Source organism: Alexandromys fortis, unplaced genomic scaffold (genome assembly GCF_014885135.2).
Source record: "Alexandromys fortis isolate MF-2015 unplaced genomic scaffold, M_Fortis_MF-2015_v1.1 scaffold_95, whole genome shotgun sequence".
NCBI classification, from domain to species: domain Eukaryota; kingdom Metazoa; phylum Chordata; class Mammalia; order Rodentia; family Cricetidae; genus Alexandromys; species Alexandromys fortis.
Window position 1 is genome coordinate 7265950 of NW_026067990.1, and position 24181 is coordinate 7290130.

At 41.5% G+C, this 24181-nt stretch overlaps 1 protein-coding gene across 2 annotated transcripts in view; it reads right to left on the reverse strand.

The window, feature by feature from the left end:
- Nucleotides 1-3796: 3796 nt before the first annotated feature.
- Nucleotides 3797-24181, reverse strand: part of Slc9a6 (solute carrier family 9 member A6) — a 69022-nt gene continuing 48637 nt past the window's right edge. Inside the window, exons 14-20 of one of the 2 annotated variants that reach the window (XM_050159678.1) lie at nt 23639-23750; nt 22060-22213; nt 17220-17309; nt 16124-16154; nt 12863-12942; nt 9462-9567; nt 3797-6425 (exon numbers count right to left, since the gene is read on the reverse strand). In XM_050159678.1, the coding sequence (XP_050015635.1) occupies nt 6153-6425; nt 9462-9567; nt 12863-12942; nt 16124-16154; nt 17220-17309; nt 22060-22213; nt 23639-23750 (846 nt within the window). In that variant the 3' untranslated portion in view covers nt 3797-6152. The remainder of the gene's footprint in view (nt 6426-9461; nt 9568-12862; nt 12943-16123; nt 16155-17219; nt 17310-22059; nt 22214-23638; nt 23751-24181) is intronic. The other variant, XM_050159677.1, reaches the window with a different exon arrangement.

Sequence of the window (24181 nt, forward strand, 5' to 3'; positions counted from 1 at the left end):
GACTCATGGACTTGAGGCTTCAGCCGAGACAGCAGCGGCTAAGGCAACTATGGCAGGGTGCCGAAGAAAGCAGCCTGGAGGAGGTGCAGTCTATGAAGTGTTTTCCGTATCATAATCAAATAGCGCCTCATCAGCAAAACCATACAGAAGGTCCAACCTCAGTCAGCCTTCTTTAACGTACATCACTTCATCTGAGCCTCTAATAGGGCTGGCGAGTCTGCAGCTGAAATCACAGTCCACCACCTACCACAGTGCCTGGCATACGGTAATAGCTCCCCAAATGCTCCGAGCCTCTCAGCTGACATTTTAAAAAGCAGGCTCAGAGATTCACGCAGCTTTCTGAAAGTGGCAAGCAGGGCTAGGACTCTGCCTTCCTATTACTTACTGCTTCTTCTATTCTACTATATCAATCTGCCAGCTGAATCAAGGACAAGAAGACAGTTTTTCCTGTCAACGAACTTGCGCTGAGCATGCGCTCTGAAGCAGCCCTCTACCTCACTCTCATTCTCTACCTGCATCAGGGCTTTGCTTGTTGGTCTGAGACAGGAGGGTCTTACATACCCCAAGCTGGCCCTAAAAGTGCTGTGTAGCTAAGGCTGGAGTTTGGTTTATGAACCCACAGACTGCTGACTGTTTCAACTTCTCCCTGCCTCGCCTCTTCCTCTCTCGCCCCCTCTCCTCACACCGCTTAGCCTCTGTCCCATTTCTTGCTGGCCAATTCTCCACCCTTTCATTATTTCATGTATGTGCATTTATGGTTTGCTTTCCCTGGAGCAGGGCGCCTTTGGTCCAGTCTGCCTGCTGATTGTTAGGAGGGGTTGATGCAGCCACAGAAACTAAGCAAGCCAGGGTGGTCTCGGCTGGAGGGAAGATAGTAAGAGAGAATAGGGTTGTTTAGCCTGGGCACACAAAAGCTCAGAAAAGACATTATCAGTTGTTTTCAAAGGCTCTTAAGGTGACATACAGGAGGGGGCCGTCTTACCCTGGGTGGGAGGAAGTGGCAGGGGGCACATTTTGGTTCAGGGCACTCATTATAATGACTAACACTGGAACTAGGATTCTGTCCTCGCGGCGGCTTTGGAAGTGCTGCGAGAGGCGCTCTATTTTGTTCCGTGCTGAATTGTAGAGCACAGTGCAGGTTTTGTCACTCAACAGACACCCGACTAAAGGAATGTCACTTCACTCTGCTTGGAATGGTCCTCATCACGTCACTCAGTTGGCCCTCGACTAACTCTTGAGATCTAAACTTAAACATCCCTTTATCAGAAAAGTCAGCCTCAACTCCTGTATCAGCAGATTACAGGGCCCTGCCAGCACCCCAGGGAGGGTTCTTACATGTCGGTCATGGCTTTCATGACTACTGTGTTTGAAGTTATTACTTGAAATCAATATGCCCCCACTAGAAATCAAGCAGTCCTTCTTCCATGAGTGATTCCCAAGGCCCACCAAGAGATGATTGACAACGTCTCCCGTACAGTATGTGGAGCAGAGCTGAGACTGCGGTACAGTTGTCTGCTGCTAGCCCCACTGTATGTGGCTCAAAGGATGAGCTCAGATCCCTTGAACAGCAAGGAGAGAGAACGAAAAGGCTCAGTTAAGTCACGTAACTGGTCAACATCACACTCAGTAGCAGGGCCTGAGATCAAAAAAAGCCTGGGCTTTTAAAACACTAGCCCACCTTCTGTGACTCCAAAGCCATTGTTCACAATCACATACTCTGGCATGAAAGATAGGCCCTTGGAAAAGGCTAAGAGATAGTGGAAGGGAGTGGAAGGCAGAGCTGCTAATCAACCAGCCTCTCTCACACAGGACAAGACACAGGAGGGGCCCTCGGCGATGGGTGTCAGGATGTTCCCACCACAGAGACTCATGTAAGGCAGCCAACAGGACAGGAAATGCAGGCTGGAGCTGAGACTTCATCTCTTACCCTGGTCTGAAGGCCAGCAGGTGGTGGGCAGCAGGCTTGAAGTCTACAACTCCCTACCTCATCTTCAGGCTGTACTTAGTTTAGTACGGAGTCTGTGCCTAGAGTCAGTAGTGGTTAACAAACTGGACTTTTGATGTTAGGTGTGGTGGTACATGCCTGTAATCACATCTCTCAGGAGGCTGAGATAGGAGGTTCATTTGTTTCAAAGGCAGCCTGACCTTTACGGTTAGATTTTGTCTCAAAAACAAAACAACAGAATCTGGACCTTTGGAATCAGGCTGAGGATTTGAGTCATAGCTCTATGGGTTACCAGTCATATCAACTTTGCACTTCTGTCTCAACTGAAAAAAGAGGGTATGCTACGTCATAAAATTAAAACAATCAAAATACCTTGTAAACACATTATGTGTACCCAAGAGGGACTCAAAAAACACAACTATTATTAACATTTCCGGTTCATTTACAAGCCTTATCCTGGACCATCTTGATAAGTATTTCCTGTTGAGAATTTTCCAATTAATTCAAGAACATCTATTATATTCTAGCACTAATCAGAATGAAGGTACCTGCTCAAATCTAATAAAGGGTTTTGTGTGGTGAGAAAAACGAATTGATTCGAGGCACAGGCCTTGGGTGTGGGTGTCTCTCACCTGTGCCTTTAGTGAGTGAGCAATGAGTAAGGAAGCTGGAGTGTAGCAATAGCAACAGCAATGTAGCTGAACTAAGAGCATGATTTGTACCATTAGCAAGACAGACAAGCTTGCTGTTAGCAAACTCTGTGATGGCTATTCTTGCTTGTCAACTTGACCATATCTGGTATTAACTAAAACCCAAGAGGGATTTTTTTCTTAAATCATTTGAAGTGATTTCTACTTCAGATTTTTGAGGTGGGAAGATCTACCTTTAACCTGGGCCACACCTTCTGTTGGCAGCCTATATAAAGGACATGGAAGAAGAAAGCACTCTCTTCTCGGCTGCTTGTTCTCGCTGGCAAGTCCATTCCTTCAGTGGCAATAGAGCCCACTTCTTCAGGATACCAGTGTATACTGAAGACCAGCTTAACCATCCAGCTTCATGGACTGAACAATTACTGGACTCTTGGACCTTCCACGGGCAGACAGCCATTGTTGGAATAGCTGGACCACAGCCTTACAGCAATTTAATAAATCCCATATACATACACATATACACGTATATGCATATATAAAGCCATTCCAATAAATCTCACATATATTACTATATACATGGGATTTACTAGAATGTATATGTGTGCGTATATATGTATAGTAAAGTTGTTGTCAGATGGCTATTCTTGTTTGCCAACTTGATTACATCTGGAATTAATTAACTAAAACCACAGGCTAAGCATTACCTGTGAGGGTTTTTTTTTTCTTAATTAAATCGTATGAATTCTCTTAAGTTTTGTTTCTCTAGGGAACCCCGACTAATCCAAATGCTAACCCACACAACATCTCCTGTACAAAGAGAGACGTACCTTTCCTGTGCAGGACGATTGATGTGGCTGTGCTCTGCTCTGCAGGCAAACTTGGAACTGCCTTCCCGCAACTGCCCCACCTGCAGTACAATGCAACTATTTTTACCACAATCCGCTACCGCACTAACAGCCTACAAATCAATATAATGGAACTTGATGGTTTTGAGCAGTATTTCTTAAATGGTCTGATTGTGACCATGAGCAAACACATTCAGCCTTACACTCTGCCACCTCATAAGTTAGGGACTGTCAAGTTGCTTTTTAAAACTCCAGTCCTCCCCCTTTTCCAGTATGTATATAGGTAGAAAAAGAAATGAAGTCAGCATTCCTTATGCCTCTCTAGAATAAGCTGGGACTCAAATAACAGCGAGTGGTTATTTGCAAGGCTATAATTTTTTTAATGACAGATTTTCCTAAAAGAAACCACTATAACATCTTTCCAAGTACTCCAAGGGAAAACAAAAAGCACATAAAGATTAGAAGTCTAGTACTTTAACAGCACACTGCCAAACACAGACCAGGATAAATGCCAAGAGATCTTAAAAAATAACTCTGAAAGATGCAATGTTCAAGTCAATCAAACATGGAGGTTTCACAAACAACAGAAAAACAGGTCCAAGAGAGCAATTCTCTCATGCATGATGGTCCCTCAGACTGTACTTCATCAAAGTTCATTCAGGTCTTTAATTCCAACGGCTATCTTAACAGAGCTGCTTTTCTTGTTGCACGGAGATGTGTGCACAGACGAGAGAGGGAAAAATCTTCCAGATGAAGACGTAAGCACAGCTTGGTTCCCCTTTGATAAAGTACTGAAGGCAGATTTAGTGGACTCGAGCGTTATCAGTTTCCTTAATGAGAAGTCTTATGCATGCGGAAAGAGACAGGTTACATAATTTTTCATGCTCAGTATTTATAGCCATTTTTATAATGTGAGCTCAGTAACCTGATAGAATAAAAAGATAGTAGTTAAATTACGGTATACCCTTTTACAACTTGAATAACTGTGTGGGTCAATGATGCTGACATTCACCCCCCCCTCAAACATACATTAACAAGAAATTATTTACTGCATGGAGAGCCACACATCATATAAAATGTACACGTCACAGGAGGAGTCCTGCATAGCAGGAAAGTCACTACCACTACATAACACATGGCCACGAGTCAAGGCTGCCACGAAGGGTACAGCAATAGAAGTCCTTTAAAAGCTCCAGGAGTGTTTACAATGGCACAGAACCCTTATAGGGAGTAAGTGCATGTTTTGTTTGGAAGGGCATTTTTCAGTGGAAAATTTGAATGTCATAGAAGTAATTAATTTTCTAATTGGATTAGATTTAAGGCAATGCTACTCAGACCTGGGGGGGAGGATCCACAAAATTTGTATTTTTTTCTCCTGAATCACAAACAGGTCAGAATCAGCATCAAGAAGTATTCCCCTTCCAAGTGTTCAATGTACCTTTAGGTATTTGCAGCATTACAAAATAGAAACCATTTTCATACTATGAATATGAAATAAAAAGCTGTTCTGTGCTCTTCCTTGAAAACCATCAAAAAAATAACACATGGCAGCTTAGGCATCTAATATTAAAAAGTTACATGACAATGAAGACAACTACACCCACTTTACACAAAGACACTGCAGAGTACTGTGTTTCTCTTACAGCTGCCTTTGGTATAGTACAGAACATGAATTAACTTCTAACACCAACTACTGACTAACAAGTGACCACCACACATCGTAAGTTTAAAAATTTTTCCATTTTGCTCCTGATTGGCTGCTGAAGAGCAGCGTTTTAAGTTGATATAAAAAACTTGTGATGACAAGGCTTACTATACACACAACAACATTGAAGCAGCAATTACATTTTCTATTTCGAGTTATCTGGTATAGAATATTTACATATTTGGGAAGAGAGACCTCCAACACCATCTTATGCCCCGTGTCCACTTGCTCCAGTGCCCCCAAATCTGAAACAAGTGCCCTGAACTATATACACCTATACTTTGGCTAAGCCAGCTGGATGCAATTCCTATGATCTTGGTGTGAAGGAAAAGAAATAAGGTCTTGGAGGTCATTTGTAGCCTTCTTTCTCAGAGCATCAATGTACTGTAGTGAAGAAATCTGTTCTTTTACATCAATTGGGGAAAAACAGCCCCCACACTTCAGTCCCCAACCTGAATGGGGTGAGATCAAAATGCCATCAGCTCCTTGCACCACAAAGGGCCACCAGAGAAAAGGGAAAGAAAGAAGTCATGACAAAGGCAGCAGCAATCAACAAAAGTTCTCCAACAAAGGAACCCCTCCTCCTTAGGTTCCCGAGGGAATAAGATCTCCCCCCCTTCCCTCCCCCTCCCCTCCCCCTTCCCTGCCACACACAAATTAATTCACATCACAAGAACTTAGTACTCCAGTTAAGTGTCAGATAAATATAAGAAAGGGTCAATCTGTCACTTTTTATACTTTAACTGAAACATAAAACTAACAGAACACACAATATTACTGTGGAAATAACTTTCTAAAACAGATCTGGCCAATGTAGTGCAGCCAGCAAAACTTAAAGAGAACAGACAATCTGCCTTCTACAGGGTATTTATATTCTTCTATGCCATATAAATAGCATTTATATAGCTTACACATTCGGAGACATGCACTAGGACTTGTAGGTAGTACACAATTCTTCACAATCACATGTGCAAAGTTTATAAACCACTAAGTGAGCATTAGAAAGTTTAGGCTGGACTGTGTCTTGTATCATCTAATGAATTTAACGCAGGTTCAGAATCATCCATCGGAAGAACCAGGCGTGTTCCACGAATGACTAGTTCGTGGTCCCCAAATGTAAGCTCCCGATCCAAGGCATCTTCAGAATTGTTGCCCATAAATCTCCTTGGGGCACTGGCTGTTGCGGAGTCAGTGTTCACAGTAGAATCCCCATATGTCAAACTGATATCACCATCATTGAGAATAAGGTCGGAGTCATCATCTTTCAATTGCTCCTGGTTCTAAATGCAAACAATATAAAGTTTAAGAGTAGTTAAACAATGCAAGAATCAAAGCCAGGCAAGGTGGTAAGATAAGCCCGCTCTTCAGAGAATCATTTCCAAAAGGAGACAATCTGACAACCCTCTACCTAAAATGCCTAGGTGGTAGCCCAGCGCACTCTGCATAAAATTCTAAGTCCTACCCTTGACTAAAAGACAGTGTTACTTGTTGCTCTCGGCTTCCTCTCCCATAACCAGCTGCGCCCCCACTCCAGCAGCCTCTTGCCTTGCAGAGTGGACTGAAGCACTGACAAGCTATCCCACTGTCTTTCTCTTACCTCCCGGCAATCAGGCACGCTGAACCCTCTGTCCCCTCCGAGTCACCAGTCCACTCTCCTGACTTTCCCCTGGCAGTCTCCTGTGATTTTTTCTGCTCTAGACTAGCCGTCCATCCCGTGTGCTCCCACAGTGTCTGGGTCTTGCCCTTTGTTTGCAAGTAGCACTCGCTTTTGCACATTATCAGCTTGCCCTCATGGATCTTAAAAGTCTGGGTCCTGGGAGCAGGGGAACAGACAAATGAGGCTATGATACAAGACTAAGCACTTCTTATTCCAGCCACACAACACATTACGGCACATGGGGACACATGGAAACTTGCACTGCATAGCTGTTTTCTGGGTTCATTAGCTTTTGTTCTAATGGAAAAAAAGTTTCCAAAACAGTATACCTAATACAATTCTATAAAATGGGGAGGTCAATAATATATAGTCCATTTGGCAAAGAAAAGAACATGTATGCAGGTATAGAAACATCTAGAATGTCATTCAACATAAGCACTCTATAATGGAGCTAGCTACTGGCAAGTTTGTTTCTCTGTGTTTCTGGTTATCAGAAATTTACTATTGCTAGAAATTTCCTTAAATGCTCAGAGATTAAAATAAAAAAGGTCAATTGAAAAAACAAGTCTATAGACACCCATCAGCTGAAATCACTTCCTGTCTAATATTTAACTAGTAACAACAAACCTAACTAGTGTCTGCCATTTGGTTAAAACAGCTTTGTGGCTCCTTTGCAGGTCAGTGGGGGCTCTTTAGCACTTTCTAATCAATGTTTTCTTTTAAGTTTGAGGTCTCAAATGTGTAAAAGGCACATTCCTTTTGATCTAGTAATATCCCCTTAAAATCAATTCTACATACTTAGAATTTCTAACATTGAATAAACTTATATGCAAAAGCTTATTGAAAACCACCGTCACCATAAGTGCTGTTTGCAATAGCATAAATAGCACAGGGACACACTCACAGAGAAATGACACTTAAGAGGTAATGAAGGCACAGACCAGGGTTAAGCATCTAAACGTCAAGGAATGCCAGAGATTGACAGCAAAGCATCAGAAAGAGGCCTGTAGGGAAGCAGTCCTGTCTCTATCTTAACCTCAGACTTCTAGCCTCAGAACTGTAAAATACATCACTTTGTCTGTCACAGCAGCCCCAGGAAACTCATACGGTGATGTGTTGTATTGGCATATACCACAGGGCACATACTTGTTTCCTTTTTGTTTGTGGGTTTTTAATGGTGGTTGGAGACAAGTTTTTGTTTGTTGACTTATTTGTTATTGTTGAGACGGAGTCTCAATTTAGCCCAAGCTAATAGCTAACTTGCTATGTATCTGAGGATGAGCTTGGACTCCTGGTTCTAGAAACTGCCTCCACCTCTCAAGAGATGGGATCATGAACATGTGCCATCACACCTGGGACACCACACGCACGCACACACACACACACACACACCACACAGAGTTGTGGACCTTTGGGCTGTAGATAATGTAAGTTATTGAGTCTCTGGAGTCTGAGAGCCCAACCTCTGCCTGAACCAACACCACTACTATGGAGAGTCATATGGTACAATGGGAAAGACCCGTACTTGGGCTACACAGGAGGGGAGTCAAAGCAGCACGGAGTGTTCTCCCTACACTCCTAGCACTATCTGTCAAATGTACAGTGACTCCAAACACAGCTACTGGCCCAGGCGACACCCTTACACTGCCTACTATTCCTCAACGCCCCATGGAATCTGCTCTGGGAAACACAATCAGCTGCAAGGTCTGCACCGCTGCACGGCAGCTTCCCACTAATGCAGGGTTCTGAGTGTTACATTAACACAGCCCAAACTGGTGGGCATTGTCATAGGGAAGACCAATCAATGCCATTAAGTGTTTACATTTTAGAATCCAGACTAGTTAGCACGACTTTCACTTTCTTCTTGGTTTAAAATTTACCAAATCATCAATCATGTTAGTAGATAAAGGGAAAATATATGGAATCTAGATTCTGTCTAGCTGTGTCTATACCTTCCAGCTACCTTCCATGTGGACCAGACATGGATACACTCCCCTAAAACCCCAAAGTTATAGATACTAAATCACAGAGCATCTTTTGTATTTAACAGATATCAAAACTGTCCAGCAAAGCACAGTGTGATATGGCATACCATTTCACTACGATTTTCTTTCTGTGGGAGGAAAAGCTCCATAATACCATATTTTTTAGTTCAAATAAATGTAATGAAATCTAAAAAAAAAATTGTTTAAGAATCCTTTCAACTGAACTGTGACGAGCCTAATGAAGACATAGAAACATACACACCCATGGTTGAAGTCAGGCCACATACTGCAAATAAATTAAAATAATGAAGACAGGCTGACCTACTAAAAACATCTGCTGTAAGATAAGGAATTAGTCTATTTTCAAAAGGTGTTAGTGCTATTTCCACATTTCGGTGTATTTTCTACTTGAAGAAAATATACTTACATTCCCTCTCATAGATTTTATACCTCAAAGACCAAGAAATCCAACCAAAACAAAATAAAAACCAGAAATTTAACCCACAGAACAGCCAAATTGAACTTGCTAAAGAATTTGATTCGTGCATAAAAAGCACTTACTCTGGAGCAAGGTAGGGTATGCCTGTAATCCCAGTTTGAGGCCAGCCTGGCCTGTATAGCTAGAACCTGCCTCAAGACAACAGCAGTAAGTAAATACAACAAATGCCACTTACTTCATATGCTTGGGGGCTGGTGAGGCACCTGGCGATGGGCCCACAGCAGGCTGGGAGAGTGGTGGTGAGCGGAGGCCCACTGTGGGTCAGCAGGGGCTTCAGATAGCTGTGCAGGCACGGTTAAGGGATGCGTGCGTTCATTTCTTTACATATTGAAGAGAATGAAGAACTTGTTACAGAGGTGTTGGGGAGCGAACCCAGGGCCTTGCAGGGCTATGCAAGTGCTCTATTTGCTCCTAAACTACACCTCAGCCCCAAATAGTCCCCTTTAAAATGAGCACTGCCACAGCACGCCGACCTCTTCAGAGGCCGACAAAGGGCTTTCCACGTGCAAGCTCATCTTACTGCCATACTACAGCAGTGACGGCATTTCACAGACAGGGACACCAACACACAGAGAGCTCACACAAGTAAGGAAATGGGGACATATCTGCTAGCCGATACTAGTCTGACTTTTACTCGTGAGCCTGTTGCATGACATCCCATTGCTTTTCTGCTTTTAGGGACTGAAGAAACAAAAATTCATCCTGAGTTTGGTACTAAAGAAAATTAAAGTGAAAGTAAAGAACGATGGTGTTCAGAGGGAAGAATAAAAACTGCAGTAGCATATACTGATAAACTGGCTTGGATCATTTATTATGAATTCTGATGAATCTGAATGCTCTAGGATGAATTTCTGTATCATGCTGCTTCGCTTCCTATGATGCTCAAAGGAGGTGAAAGAGGAAAGAAAACAAAATCCCAAGACTTACAAAACAACAACAAACAATGTGTAATAAACTCCTATAGCATAGATCCTCATTTCATCAGATTTGGTAATTCAAGGTAATTGTTAGAAAAAAGAGGAAAACACAGGGAAAAGAATGGAGAAAGGACATTATCAAATGAGATCCTGGGGCATGTAGCTTAGAGGTGGAGTACTTGCCTAGCATGCTTTAGGGCCTGGGGGAAATCTTCAGACCACACAAAAGTTATTAGCTATACACAGTGGTGCACACCTGTGATCCCAACGCTTGGAGGAATATGAACTCAAGGACACACACAGCTACACAGCAAGTTCACCTCAAGAACAATTTTAAAGACCAAGGTTTGAAGCTAGCAAGATGGCTCAGAGGGTGAAGGCACTGCCGAGTCTGCAAGCTGAGTCCCAGCCCCAGGCTCCAGAGGGTAAGAGAGAACCGACTCCTGCAGTTTGTTCACTATCTCCAGAGCACATTCCTTCTCCTGACAGCCATACACACACGATACATATAAAAATAAATCCTTAAAGGACACCATTCAAACGTGCCTATATTAATAACGTCTGTGTAAAGATTAAAGCTCCCTCTATAAACACACTCTGCCTACACAAAGCCACTGACAACAGAAATGATATACTCTTTGAATGCTGATATAAAAATGACCAAGGCTCTGTTACTTCGTAGTAAGTACTGAACAGGGACTTGTTATATCAAATTACCAAACAATCTGCCAAAAGAAAATTCTAAAGAGCCCTGTGCCTATTAGAGAAATAAAGAAAAGGATGGGCACGAGGAAACATGCTTGTATGACCAGCACTCAGGAGGCAGACACAGGAAGATCATAAGTTTGAGGCTAGGCAGGCACAGGAGGATCCTAAGTTTAAGGCTAGCCTGGGATAACTAGGGAGGCTTTGACCATAACAACAAAGCAAGGACTGAGGCAGAATGCTTCTCTAGTATGCACAATGCCCTAAACCAGAACCCCAGCTCACTGAATTATGGTTATGCAGGGCCTTCTGGATAAATTACACAGATGTCAGTGAAGGAACAAAGACACAAAAAGAATAAATGTGATCTATGTCAATAAAAATCAAAACCAGCTATATCTAATTCAAGCTGATGGCACTCGGAATCAGGGTTACTCCTCTGTAGGACATGCTAGGGAAGGTGGCACTGACCCAAGAGAGCACAGGGCACCTTCTACTATGCTATAAATACACAAATATTTGCATGGATAGTAGGTACACAGGGATAGATGGCCAAAATTCATTAAACTGTATTCTTTTTTTTAAATGTTTATTTATTATGTATACAATATTCTGTCTGTGTATATGCCTGAAGGCCAGAAGAGGGCACCAGACCCTAATACAGATGGTTATGAGCCACCATGTGGTTGCTGGGAATTGAACTCAGGACCTTTGGAAGAGCAGGCAATGCTCTTAACTGCTGAGCCATCTCTCCAGCCCCATTAAACTGTATTCTTAAGATTCACATATGTCATTGCATTTAAATTATAACTCTATTGTAACAATCTGGCTAAATAAAAGAACTAAAATCTAGACTGATGGATAATTAATTCTATCAGGGCTCTGGGCATTAAAATGACTAGAGTTTAGTTTTTGGTGTCTATTCCTACAAGATTATACAGGAAACTAAGATCTTTTTATAAACTGGAATCATTGAAATTATTTTGTGAATGTAGAAAATGTACGTTTTATTCTAGAAAACTAAAAAATGTTAAATAGGAGGAATGAAAAACCCCCAAGAGATACGGGAATGGCATACATCCAAGATGCTGGTAATGGAGCCAAAAGTAATGACATAATCTTTAAGCAATTTAAAAAACCCCGGCCTTCACTCCCTAATGGGAGCCTTAATGCCACAGATATGCTTGGATTTTTGTATGCACATGGTAATTTAATTTGAAGTACTTACAGAAATGGAGGTGAAAATCTAGTAAACAGAATATAGTAAGCAGTGGCTTCTAATCATGAGGGCAAGAGTATTTTTCCTAAACATACAAGGTTTTTGATCACAAAGGCATTCTGAAAAGAGAATATTTGGTCCTGAGAAAGGCTGAGGAAGAAAAGACATTCTGCTCTTAACTCAGAGGGGAAAGGCAGCTTCTAGAGAAGTGCAGTATCAAACACACACAATTTCATCTCGCGCTTTCCCCTAAGGCTTCCTTCCACCCTAGCAAGTACAGTGACAAGCAAGGAATATCTCCCACAGAATTCTCCAAATTACCTCAAGGACATCAAATACTAAAGTTTACTCACCAAATAAACCAATGTCTAAAAAATCAGCTATGTCATTTAGGCTCTGGATTTCTCTCCATACAGTCAGTTGTAACTGTAACCAGTGCCTACTGGTTCCCTGGGTTTGCAAAGGAATTCATTGGTGGGAATGTATTTCTACACTTATGGAGAGAGCCAGGTTTTATATTATGCTTCAGGAAGGCAAAACAGCTGCTCCGGGGCTGCAGCTGTAGCTCAGTAGTGAAGTACATGCTTAGCATGTATTAGTTGCTGGCTTCTTCCCTAGCATTTCCCCCTCCCCATCCCCACAGACACTCACAGGTGCACCCATGCTCACACTGAATCGTTTCACTAAGCTGTGCTTATCCACGCCTGGACCAGCATCTTTTATCATTAAGGATACTTATGATCAAAGTTGTACCACATCCGGAAGAGCCAGGCACTCTCTGCTTTGGTAGTTCTCCTTTCATTTTCAGGAACACCCTGCAGACAGATGATATATAAATCAATACCACAGATGCAGACAGGTTTATTTAGAGCCATTCCTTCGTAGAATCAGAAATAGAGCCTTCACCAAAGATAGTGTCCAACACGGGTAACATTAGCCATTCGGTGGCTCGTGTAGGGAACTGCAATGTTTTTCTAAGCATCTCTGACTCAGGCAGCTTACTAATTGATGATTATATCACCACTTAAAATCAACATGGAGTCAATTCAAGAAAAGGAGGCCATGAATTTGAAAAGGAGAACAAGGACAGGATATAAAGGAGAGGCCGGAGGGAGAATGAAACAGGGAAATAATATGTAATTATAACTTCAAAAAATATAAAAAAAATCAATGTGGCGGCCTAAGGAGATGTCTCTGTGACAAAAGTAATTGCCATGCAAGCATGAAGACCCAAGTTCGAATTCTCAAAGCCTACATGAAGCCAGGCATAGCAACACTTCTCTGCAACCCCAATGCTAATTAATAGTGAGATAGGATGTGAAGACAGGAAAATTTCTGCAAGCTCATGGACCAGTAAGCCTGGTGTGCATAGCAATCAACGTCAAAGAGGTCCTGTTTTACTATACCCAAGGCTGGACTCTGATCACATGTACTGTGGCACGTGCAAACATACCCATGTGTGAACACATACACGAACACACATACAGCTTAGAGAAAAGTCGGTGCACACTAATTCCCCTCCTCAATCTGAAAGACTTGCACTGCCGACGCAGTGGCACCTACAGAAGAAAACATCTCACCCTATATTTGGAGAGCTGTGCCATGGACTTAAAAAATAACTGGCCTTTTCAAGTTGCTACTATGCTCAGAACACAGTGGCAAAATGAAAACAAGGAAATGCTATGGCAGAACTCACTGACGAGGGGGGAGACTAACCCAGCAAAAAGACAGCTTCTAAAATAGCTTACAAAAATATGAAATGCCCTCATTTGTAATATGGGATGATCATAGTCAGTTAGGCTATCCAGCTCCAGTCCTGGCTCACTGACATTAATTATTGGGGCAAACCTCCTTTCTTCTCTGGGCCTGAGTTTCTTCACATATAAAATGCAAGCAATACAGATTCACCAAGGTCCTTTCCAGAACTAATATTCCATGGTTCTGTGACTTTTTTAAGGGCATAGAGTTTAGAGTCTAGGTTTTGTTTCTTTCCTGCCCTTTCAATCCCAGACAGTTTATTTTGCCCCTCAACTTGAATCCACACATACATAAATACTATAAAAATATCTGAGAATATGCCATGTGCTCACAAGCATGCAAGAAGTTCTGAACTTGCTTTTATATCATTAAGTTTCTCATGACTTCACTTCTTATTTTCTTCTTGAATTTTTGCTGCTAGGGAGGGAATTCAGGACCTTGTGCAAACCAATTACACGGTCTATCAGTGAGCTATACTTCTGATCCGTGGAACTGCCTCATTTTCAAAGTTTTACCTTCACTTCTTTTTAAATTTATTGTTATTACTATTACTACTTTTACTACTACTACTACTGTATTATTGTTGCCTTCCTTCCTTCCTTCCTTCCTTCCTTCCTTCCTTCCTTCCTTCCTTCCTTTCTTTCTTTCTTTCTTTCTTTCTTTCTTTCTTATTTGGTGTATTAGAGACTGTTGTCTTCCAGCATCTGTTCCAGGGATTGAACTCAGGACTTCCAGACTTGCTCAGCAAGCACTTTCACTCACTGAGCCATCTCGTTGGCACTGCCTTCACATCTTGTAAAGCAAATCATCTACAGTTACCATATAACTACTGTGTACCCCTAAGCTTCATACTGACTAGAATGTTCCTCAAGCCTCATAATGGACATAAGCAATTACTGGTAAACAATGCAATTGAGATGCCCATGGGGTTTCCATTTCTCAATTGTATCTCTCTTTTCATCTCTGTGTGTGTGTGGGGGGGGTGCACACACACAGTATGCATGCGGAGGTCTGAGAACAACTTTGTGGAGTCACTTCTTTCATTCCACCTTTACGAGCTCTCCAGGAATCAGTCAGGCTGTTAGGCTTTTCAGCAAGCACCTTTAACCACTAGGCCGTCTTGCTAACGTCTGCCCACGGGGTTCTGAAAGCAATGGAAAACTATTTCTTTCTGTTTGCCACAACTGCTAGTCCTATCTGGCTCTTTCCCTTCTTTCTCCTTCATGGTGAAGGGTAACATGGCTGTGCAAATGTAATGTTTTATCACTACTGAGACGCAAGCAGCCCTTGGAACTATCTCAAAAGCCTGGCAGGATGAAAAAGTATATAATCTGGTTTGTCCAGGGAATTCTACTTTAAGATTCTGACCACAAAATTAGCAAGAACTTACTATATCACATGCACACACGCACACAGTCATCACTCAAAATTAGCACTTGGGAAATGAATCAGTAAAGTAAATGCTTTCTTTTAAAGCATACAGTGCAGAAAAATATACCACGGCTTCTTTCAGAAAATAATAGGAATTATGTTTCAAAAGATATTTTCCATCTTCAAAAACCTCATGTAATGTATACTAGATAACCACTTACTCAGTGGTGCTCAGAAACCATTACAAAAAAGGGTGGAAAATATCAGAAAGGGTGGTCAGTCTCATGAGGGCAGACAGTTCTGCTGTATTCGGTCTACAAGTCTGCAGATCATAGGGGCGGCTGAGAAACTGACACACTGAAGGAAGGAAGTGAGGCGTTGTATTGGAAAAGTTGAGGCTTATGCTAAGAGAGTGTAACCCCCCAAACATGCAGGGGGACCAGCTGGACATTCAGAAGGTTCTAGACAGTCCTCAAGGGCAGCTGCTGGTCATCCAATTTGAAAGTTACACAGGAAGAGCAGCTGGAGTGGGGCTGACCTCAGAGACAAGCCTTCATGCGCAACCAGAGTGGAAAAAGGCTACCCGTGCCAGAGCAGTCACTGGAACACCCAGGCGCACTGAAGAGCCTATTCTCCTCCATGGCAAAGCCCCAGGATGGCCACAGATAGGAAAGCTGGCACCCTTGATAGCCACTTGCTGTCTAAACTATGGTTCTGTTTCATGGAGTAGTGAGAAGTCAGACATGTCAGTTAAGAGCAAACAAAACAGGATCTAAAAAGCGGCATGAAGTCTAAGAGAGACAGTTTTCTTTCCAAATGACTGAACACTGGACAGAAATGCCAGGGACAACACAAGCACATATTTACCAAATGTTCTTGGTCTGAATCAACACCAACCCTAAAGGAAAAACACAAAGAGCAAATGAGATTTTGGAAGCCAACAGAAGATCTACTCACATATGTACACTGTCAGGCAAATATTTTTCTCAACACAGAAGCTCCAAAATGGTTAATGTTCCCTTTTCTCTATAGGTTGTGGGGGACATTTCTGACTACCTTCCACTTTCTTTAGAAACAGCCTTGGGTCTAAGGCAAACAGGGCAAATGTTCTATTCCTAAAATCCCACTTACCAGTTTCAGTAAAATAGCATTTCTTCTCTAAGTAGTGAGGGAGAGAAACTGCCCCAATTACTCAGTAAGAATGATCAGAAAGATTCCAAGCACAGCTGGAGCACGGCTCTCGTGGAAATATTGTTAAGAGGACAGAAGGGGGTCCAGTCGAAGGGGACTGCAGGGTAATTGATGGAAATCAACCTTGGTTCCTCATAATTCCTATGTACCTACATCAAATTCCTTCTTTGGGCATCCCAGGGAACAACTTCATTGGCCTGTTCAGAGTCTCCTCTCTAGTCTTGGAACTTGCCAACTCTGTTCTTTCTCCTGCCCTGCCTGTCAGCCCTCCTCTCCTTGCCATCCCCGCTGTTTCAGCCCTTATTCTGACTCATGGATTCTGTTGAGTAAGCCTTTCCAGCTGCCAGGCTCTCCCCGAGAGTTAACTCTGGATAGCATGGAACTCTCTAGGTCACTGCATTCACAGAAGCTTCTGAAAACAACTTACAACCCTGAGTGTCACGTCTAAAGTACTTTGTAGGACAACCGAAACTTTGTACCCACTAGTGACCACCCTTTACTCCAACCTACCTTTCCACCCCCTCTGCCAGTCATTTCTTCCACATGCCTATCGTACTCTAACCCTGTCTCCCAGACCCTTGTCAGCTCCTAGAGTCAATACTTTTGTTCCTCATGCCCCTCCTGCCCTCAGTACCCTCAGTTTTCTACTCATTTGTCAGGTGCCAAAGTAGCTGCTCTATGAGCTGCTCACACAGAATCACCTCCCCTTTGTGCTTCTGTAGCACAGAGTTCTTATTCTAAACACACTTCACAGCACAGCATAGTTATTTACCTGTCCGTCTCCCCAAAAAGACTGTGAGCTCCTTGAGGGTAAAGGCCATGTCTCAATTCATCTCTGTATCCCCAGAGTCTAGCATAGTACCTGACATACAATAGGTGCTCAAATGTTTATTAATTCGGTTACCAACTACAGACAGCACAGACAACACAGCAGTACAAGAAGCTGTAGCAACATTTGCAAAGACAACACTCAGAGGAGGAAAATGATACAAAATCCTATCTGGAATGCAAGGGAGTCATGGTCAAGTATTTGAAAACCGATGACGATGACCAGATTGAAAACTCAAACAAAGACTCATTTTTACTTTGTTAAAAATGGCCAGGCACTGTTTAACAGCTTCCCAGGCACAGTGGATTCTCACCACATTTATGCATCTCAAGTGACATCTAGTGGTCTAGAGAATAGAACATTTAAACATTCAAATGGCACATTATCCAAAACCAATGTAATAAACATTTATAGAGCACTTATTATTTGCCAGGCACTGCGTTAGGCACAGGGCATAGACATGAATCAAACATGGTCCTGTCCTCAAGGAGCTCACAGACTACTGGAGAAACAGATTCAACTATAGCAGACTCAGAATTTGCTGTTAAGACAGGATGAGTTCAGGACTAATCCAGGGTAATTTCTAGCTATGTGAGCTCAATCAGGCTATGTGTCCCTAAGGACTGCAATTATGTCACACAGAAAATGGAGCTAGTATCACCACCAAGTGTTGCTGCAAGGATTAAATGAGAAAATGTACTGAGAAACTTTTAAAGTGCTTGATGCATCACTAGTGCTAAGAAGTGGATAGATCTTCTAGAAATACTGCATCACAAGGATGAATGGGATAATTGCTGTGATAGACAGACCCAATGCTACACAGCAACTCCAAGAAAAAAGAATGGGGGAGGGGGAGGGTGGTTCTGTCAGTTCCTAAGAATGAAAGAGAATCCCAGGCCAAGCAAAGGCTCAGAGACAAAGAAATGCAGAGCATGTGTGCTTGCTAAATGACAGGGTGCCAACTGTGACTGTCAGAAATTAGGTGAAAGGATGCAAGCTGATTCATTCACTGGGGAGCCACTGCTCCCGAACGAGAGGCATAATCTTTTTACACTGGAAATTAGAGCATGTCACTCCCTTGCTTTAATATCCTCGAGATGTCCACTGTATTTTCAAATCCAAAGTCTTCAATATATACTACAAGACCCTACAGGAGGGCCAAACTACAGCCCTCATGTATATCCAGTGGTAAATAAGGTCCTGTTGGAACACAGCCGTACTATGTGATTCCATATCACCTGTGGCTGCTTGTGACACCAGATCTGCGTGGCTGAGGCAGATCACATGACTGAGGGAGTCTAAAAGCTTTGCTTCTGGCCCTTCACAGGTAGTTTTCAGAACCCTGACCCTTTAGGGTCTTGTCCACCTAATTTTTTCTACTTACCATTTGATCACTCTCATCATGTAAGCTTTTCTCTGTGTCAAACAGGCCACATCTGTTCCTGCCTTGTGGCCTTTGCTGCTGGACTGCTCTGTCTAGACTGCTCTTCCTGGTCGTCGTTGAACTGGCCAGACTGAGCTTAAATATAACCTTCCCAAGAGGCCTTCCCTGGCTTCTTCGTATCATATATACCACATTCCCAGTCACAATCACAACATCTTAATTTCCATCACATTTAGTATCATTTAAAACTGCCACGGTCATTTATTTATTTACTATGTTTTTCTTTTATCACTTTTCTAACAAAATGGGAATATAGGTCTTTTCTATCTTTTTATTGTCACTGTCCTTTTGAATAAGGTTACTTCATTTTAGCACTACTGATATTTGGGGTCAGACAATTCTTTAATTGCAAGTCTAGAGAGTAGCCAAGTCTGTGCCCTGTAGGATGCTAAACAGAGTGCTGACCGACTAGATAGCAATGGCAGTCCCTTCTCCTAGTGGTGACTGTCAGCAATGTCTCCAAATATTGTTAATTATCCTCCAAGAAGACAAAATAATCTGCTAAGAACTATTGAGTTGGAAGTTGAAACAAGGAGTGTCCACCACACTGTGAGTGCTCAATAAATACTTAGTGAGTTACTGCATAGAAGGCACACTTGAAATGTTGTGTAGAGCTGTGCAGATTCTAGTTCGCCAAATCCTCACAACTCCTGGGAATGGGAGTCATGCTACACACGTAGAAACTGAGGCTCTGAACGATCAAAGGCCTTGCCCAAAATTAAGAAGGAAGGACCAAGAATGCAAAGGTTAAGTTGGTGGGTACACAAATCTTCAACAGTCCCAACTCAGCAGCTTCAAAATTACACCACTAAATAGGTGGAAGAGAAGAGGTGCTTAAAACACAGCCTTCACCTTGACTCCCTAATATTGCTAGGAAGGAAAAAACTTTCTAGGCTTTAAATGCTAAAAAAAAGATAAACTAATAATAATTACAGAATAGTAAATGCCTTAAAAGTACTGACATTTTCTATTTATGCTAATTATTAAGAATTTACTAATAGTTAAAATAGAGAAAATGAAAGATATGTGATATAACTATTAAGTAAATGTGATAAATAACATTTTAAGTCAATACATGTTTAAAAATTAAAGCAACAATGTGAATTAAAATATAAAAATTAAGACTATATGTTTCCTGACTACTTGACATGCTAGTCTGATTCACTGCATTCAATAAAGTACCCAGTAAGGACTATAAAAATACATAGCCTCACTTGAGAGTGAAGGGAGAGGGGAGGGGTTTAAGGAAGGTACCTGAGAGGGATTAGCGGGAGGAAAGTGATATACTTCTATTTCAATTAATTAAAACATTTAAAAATTAAGATAGAATCTCTGTTCACAAGCAGGCCCAAACACTGCAATAAAACAAGAAACTAAGGAGTAGTCTAAAACTACAGGGCAGTGGATATGATTAAGCCTCCAACTGTGCTGGAAAGTAGGCAAGATGGGGCCAGGCAAGGAGCTTTCAAATCTAGTGACGGAGGTGGGATTTCTTTTCTCTCTGGAGGAGGATGGTAAGGATGGGGCTTTTGTTAGCTGCGAGTAGAGGGCAGTGAGGGGAACAAACTGATTCTCCACTGATGAGTTCTAGTTCTTCTAAGCTAGCTCACACTGGTTTGACTCTCCATGCAAGAGTCTTCAGTTCCAAGCTTTTGAGAAAAGAAAGCAGTTTACTCCTTTCACAGAAATCTTTAATAAATAAATATATAAATAAAAAAAATAAAAAAAAATTACCACTCATTTCTTGATGAACCATGTCTGAAGGAGCAAGGAACAGAGGTTCCTTTGTCTACCACTTAATTATTTGTAGAATATTGGGCAATTAACAACTCTTTAAAGCCTGTATTTTTTAGAAAACAGTTACTATGGTTACTAAACACACTTAACAGAATGCCTGGCACATAGTAAGTGCTTAATAAATGTCAAGTCCTCTTACAAGTGGTAAGTAGGATTATAAGAACATTACTGGATATATAAAAGCATATGCTGTACTATATTATCTACTATACACAGAAATAACACAAAAATTAGAAGGGATTTGAATAGTAAAGAGAGATTAAGACATTAACAACATTTACTGTGTAATTAAGGGTTAGCTTGTCTTTGCATAAAAGGCACAATAGAAAGTAAAAAGAAGCAAATGACAGATTCTCTTATTAGGTGAAACATTGTTTTTTCAAATGAGGCCCATATATCCTGGAAGCTTGGTAGCTCTTAACATCTATGACATTTCAGCCAAACACAGAACCGCAATCCACAAAGACTTCAGACACAAGCTGCTGTATCCATGGAAACAAATGCAGAACTCGAGATACAAAAGAGCTTTCAAACTGAATACATTAAGCAGTACACACTGAAGACCATGACTACATCACTTTGGCCTTGGTAGGTTTGTGAGGTCAGAAATGGTGCTGACCGGAAAGATGAAAGGAATGATAATGTCTAGTACTGATTAGAGTTTGGTGAACTGGACTCTTACACAATGCCGATGGACTGAATTTGGTAATCTGACCAAAAGCCTTAAATACATGCGTATCTTATGGCTTAATCAATCCCCCTTCCGAAAATGCATCCTAAGGAAATAATTAAACAAGAGCACGGTGGCACACTGGCTTCAGAGCATTCATTTGTTAGTAGTAACAGCAAAACCCTCAGATGGGAATAGCTAAAGCCTAAAAACAATACAAAATTACAACAGGAATTTGGTTAAATCAACCAGGATATATACTGTTATTGAAATAACATGATATTTAGCAGGGCAAATGCTAAATATCATCACTTCAGTGTTGCCCATTTGCAGAAATGCAAAGCAAAGGTCTGGACTGCTAACCTTCAGAGTAGTAATAATGCTTTTCATGTATATTTTAATAACCAAAGCTTGCCTGAAGATCAGAGAGTAAAACAGCTGCACTGGTCAGCCTTACAGACCAGGCATTGGTGGTACACACCTTTAACCCCAGTAACCACAGTGGTTTGCCACAGAAACCAGGAGGTCGTGGTGCATGCATTTAATTCAAGCCCTAGAGAGAATTACAAAATGGGAGGAGACAGGTCTCACACAGTCTCATTCCGAGATTCCTGGATGCAGCATCGCCATTTCAGACTGAGGTACAGATAAGAGTCAGTGGCTGGCTGTTTTGCTTTTCTGACCTTCAGGTCGAACCCCTTTCTGCCCTGGGTTTCTTTAATCATGTTACATTTCTATATTATGCTATGCACTTTTTAAGAAGGAAAAGAAATGAAAAGATTTGACAAAGCTTAAAATCTTCTAATGACTAAAAATAAAAGTAAACTGAATTAACATGGAATATGAAAATGAAGTCCCCAGTTCCGACTTACCTTATATGCAAGCATGACAACATGGCAGTAGTGCCACCACCAAACACCCACACAGTAAAAAACACAATCAGAAGTGTGGTGCTGAACATCATCTGGCGTGCATAAGTGGCAGTATCGCGAATGGCCAAGGCAAAGGCCATTGCACCACGAAGGCCTATAGGAAACAGCGGAAGAATTTCTTCAATAACTCCTCACCAATGTAGACTATATAAACTCAGAGACATAAAACATAACCTCAAAACTTGAGAGCATATAGACAAATATAAAATATTAACATATGTAAAGAATGACCGCCAGAGTTAGTATATAATACTGACTTTCATCGATCTTCTGCTTGTTTGACTTTTCAGACAGGGTCTTGTTACTGTAGCTCAGGCTGGTCTCAAATTTACAGTCCTGCTGTATCAGTCGCACAAATGCTGGGACTGCATGCATATGCTACCATATCCAGCTCGATCTCTTAACAATTCTTTAAAGTTTAGTAACTTATGTATAGTAAATTCAATTTATAATGTTTTGACAATGGGACCATTGCCACAATCAAAACAGAGCTAAAATTTTACTCTTCCTGTCCAAATTACGTTGTGCTACCCACTAGCCCAGTTCCTCATCGCCCCGGCCTGCTCTGCATCACTATTATTTTGTCTTTTAAAAATACCACATCAGGCTGGAGAGATGGCTCAGCAGTTAAGAGCACTGGCTGCTCTTCCAGAGGTCCTGAGTTCAATTCCCAGCACCCACGTGGTGACTCACAACCATCTGGCATACATGCAGCTTGAACAGTCATATACATAAAATGAAATAAATAAAATCTTAAAAATATATCACATTAATAGAATCATACATGTAAATTTTGAGACTGACTTCCTTCATTCAACATAATACTTCAAAGACTCATCCATGCTACTATGTGAATAAAAGTTTGTTCTTTTCATCATTTAGGAATTTTCCACAGAAGGGCTTTATCAGGTCCTTGCTTCTCTGCCCCATTTGTCCACTGAGAGACAGACAAATGCAGGTCTGGTAGTGGGTCAGCTACACAGAAGGCTGAAGCAGGAGAGTCACAAATAAATTCAAGGCTTGCTTGAACTATACAGTAACTTCAGAGTTAGTCTGAACAACTTAGACCCCATCTTCAAAAGCAAAATTTTTTTAGGGGGAGAAGCTGGGGAAATATAGATATAGGTAATATAACATCTTAATGGTAGAGTGTTCGCTAGGCATGCCTAAGGCACTAGGTTCAATCCTAGAACTGAGCAAAAGAAAAAAAAGCAAGCTATTTGTAGATTTTTGGCAGTTATTGGCTAGAACTGATATAAATATCCACTTGCAGGTTTTTCTGCAAAAAATTATGCATCTTTAACTTACTTACTTTGTATGGTGTATTTTAAAACCAAAGATTTGGAAGTGGAGTGTGAAAAGTTCCCACAAAAGAGACAGGGAAATGGTAAGAAGTTTTCTATTTGAGGATTCAGTGTCAACGTTTCCAACACAATACCTCCATCTTCAGCTATCGAAGTTAGCACATGTAGCGCGAATGGTAGTTTGGGGGTAGAAAAGAGAAGAAATTGCAACTTACCAGCAAACATCATCATGTGCTGAAAATTTGATCCAATCTTACTTCTTCTGCCCAAATTAAGTAAGAGAGACAAGGGATAAATATTGGCAGCTCTTCCCAAGAAAATAGCAATCTAAAATCATTAAGAGGTTAAGGATCATTTCTTTTACTACTGGTAATATAAGCTACACATTTGAGATGGCGAGCAAGCACTCTGTCTAACACAGTGCTGTCTGTCACAATGGTCTATATCCACAGAGCAGCTGGAATACAGTCACTATGACTAGGGAACTGCAATTGTAATTTTAGTTCGTTCAAATGAATTTAAATGGAAATAATCACATGTGGTTAGTTGTTACCAGACTTGATAGCGTATGTCCACCATGTAGGAGATTTACAAAGTAAAGAAAAAGATGTATAAAAAAGGGCCTTCTTTATGATCAACAGCACAGACACATCATTTCCACTGCAGCGTTGAGAGAAAGAAGAGTCATGCCAGCGAAGCTGCCCAGTCCTTCCTAAAAATACAAAAAGGGCAGCTCAGTCACTTCATGCCACTGAAAC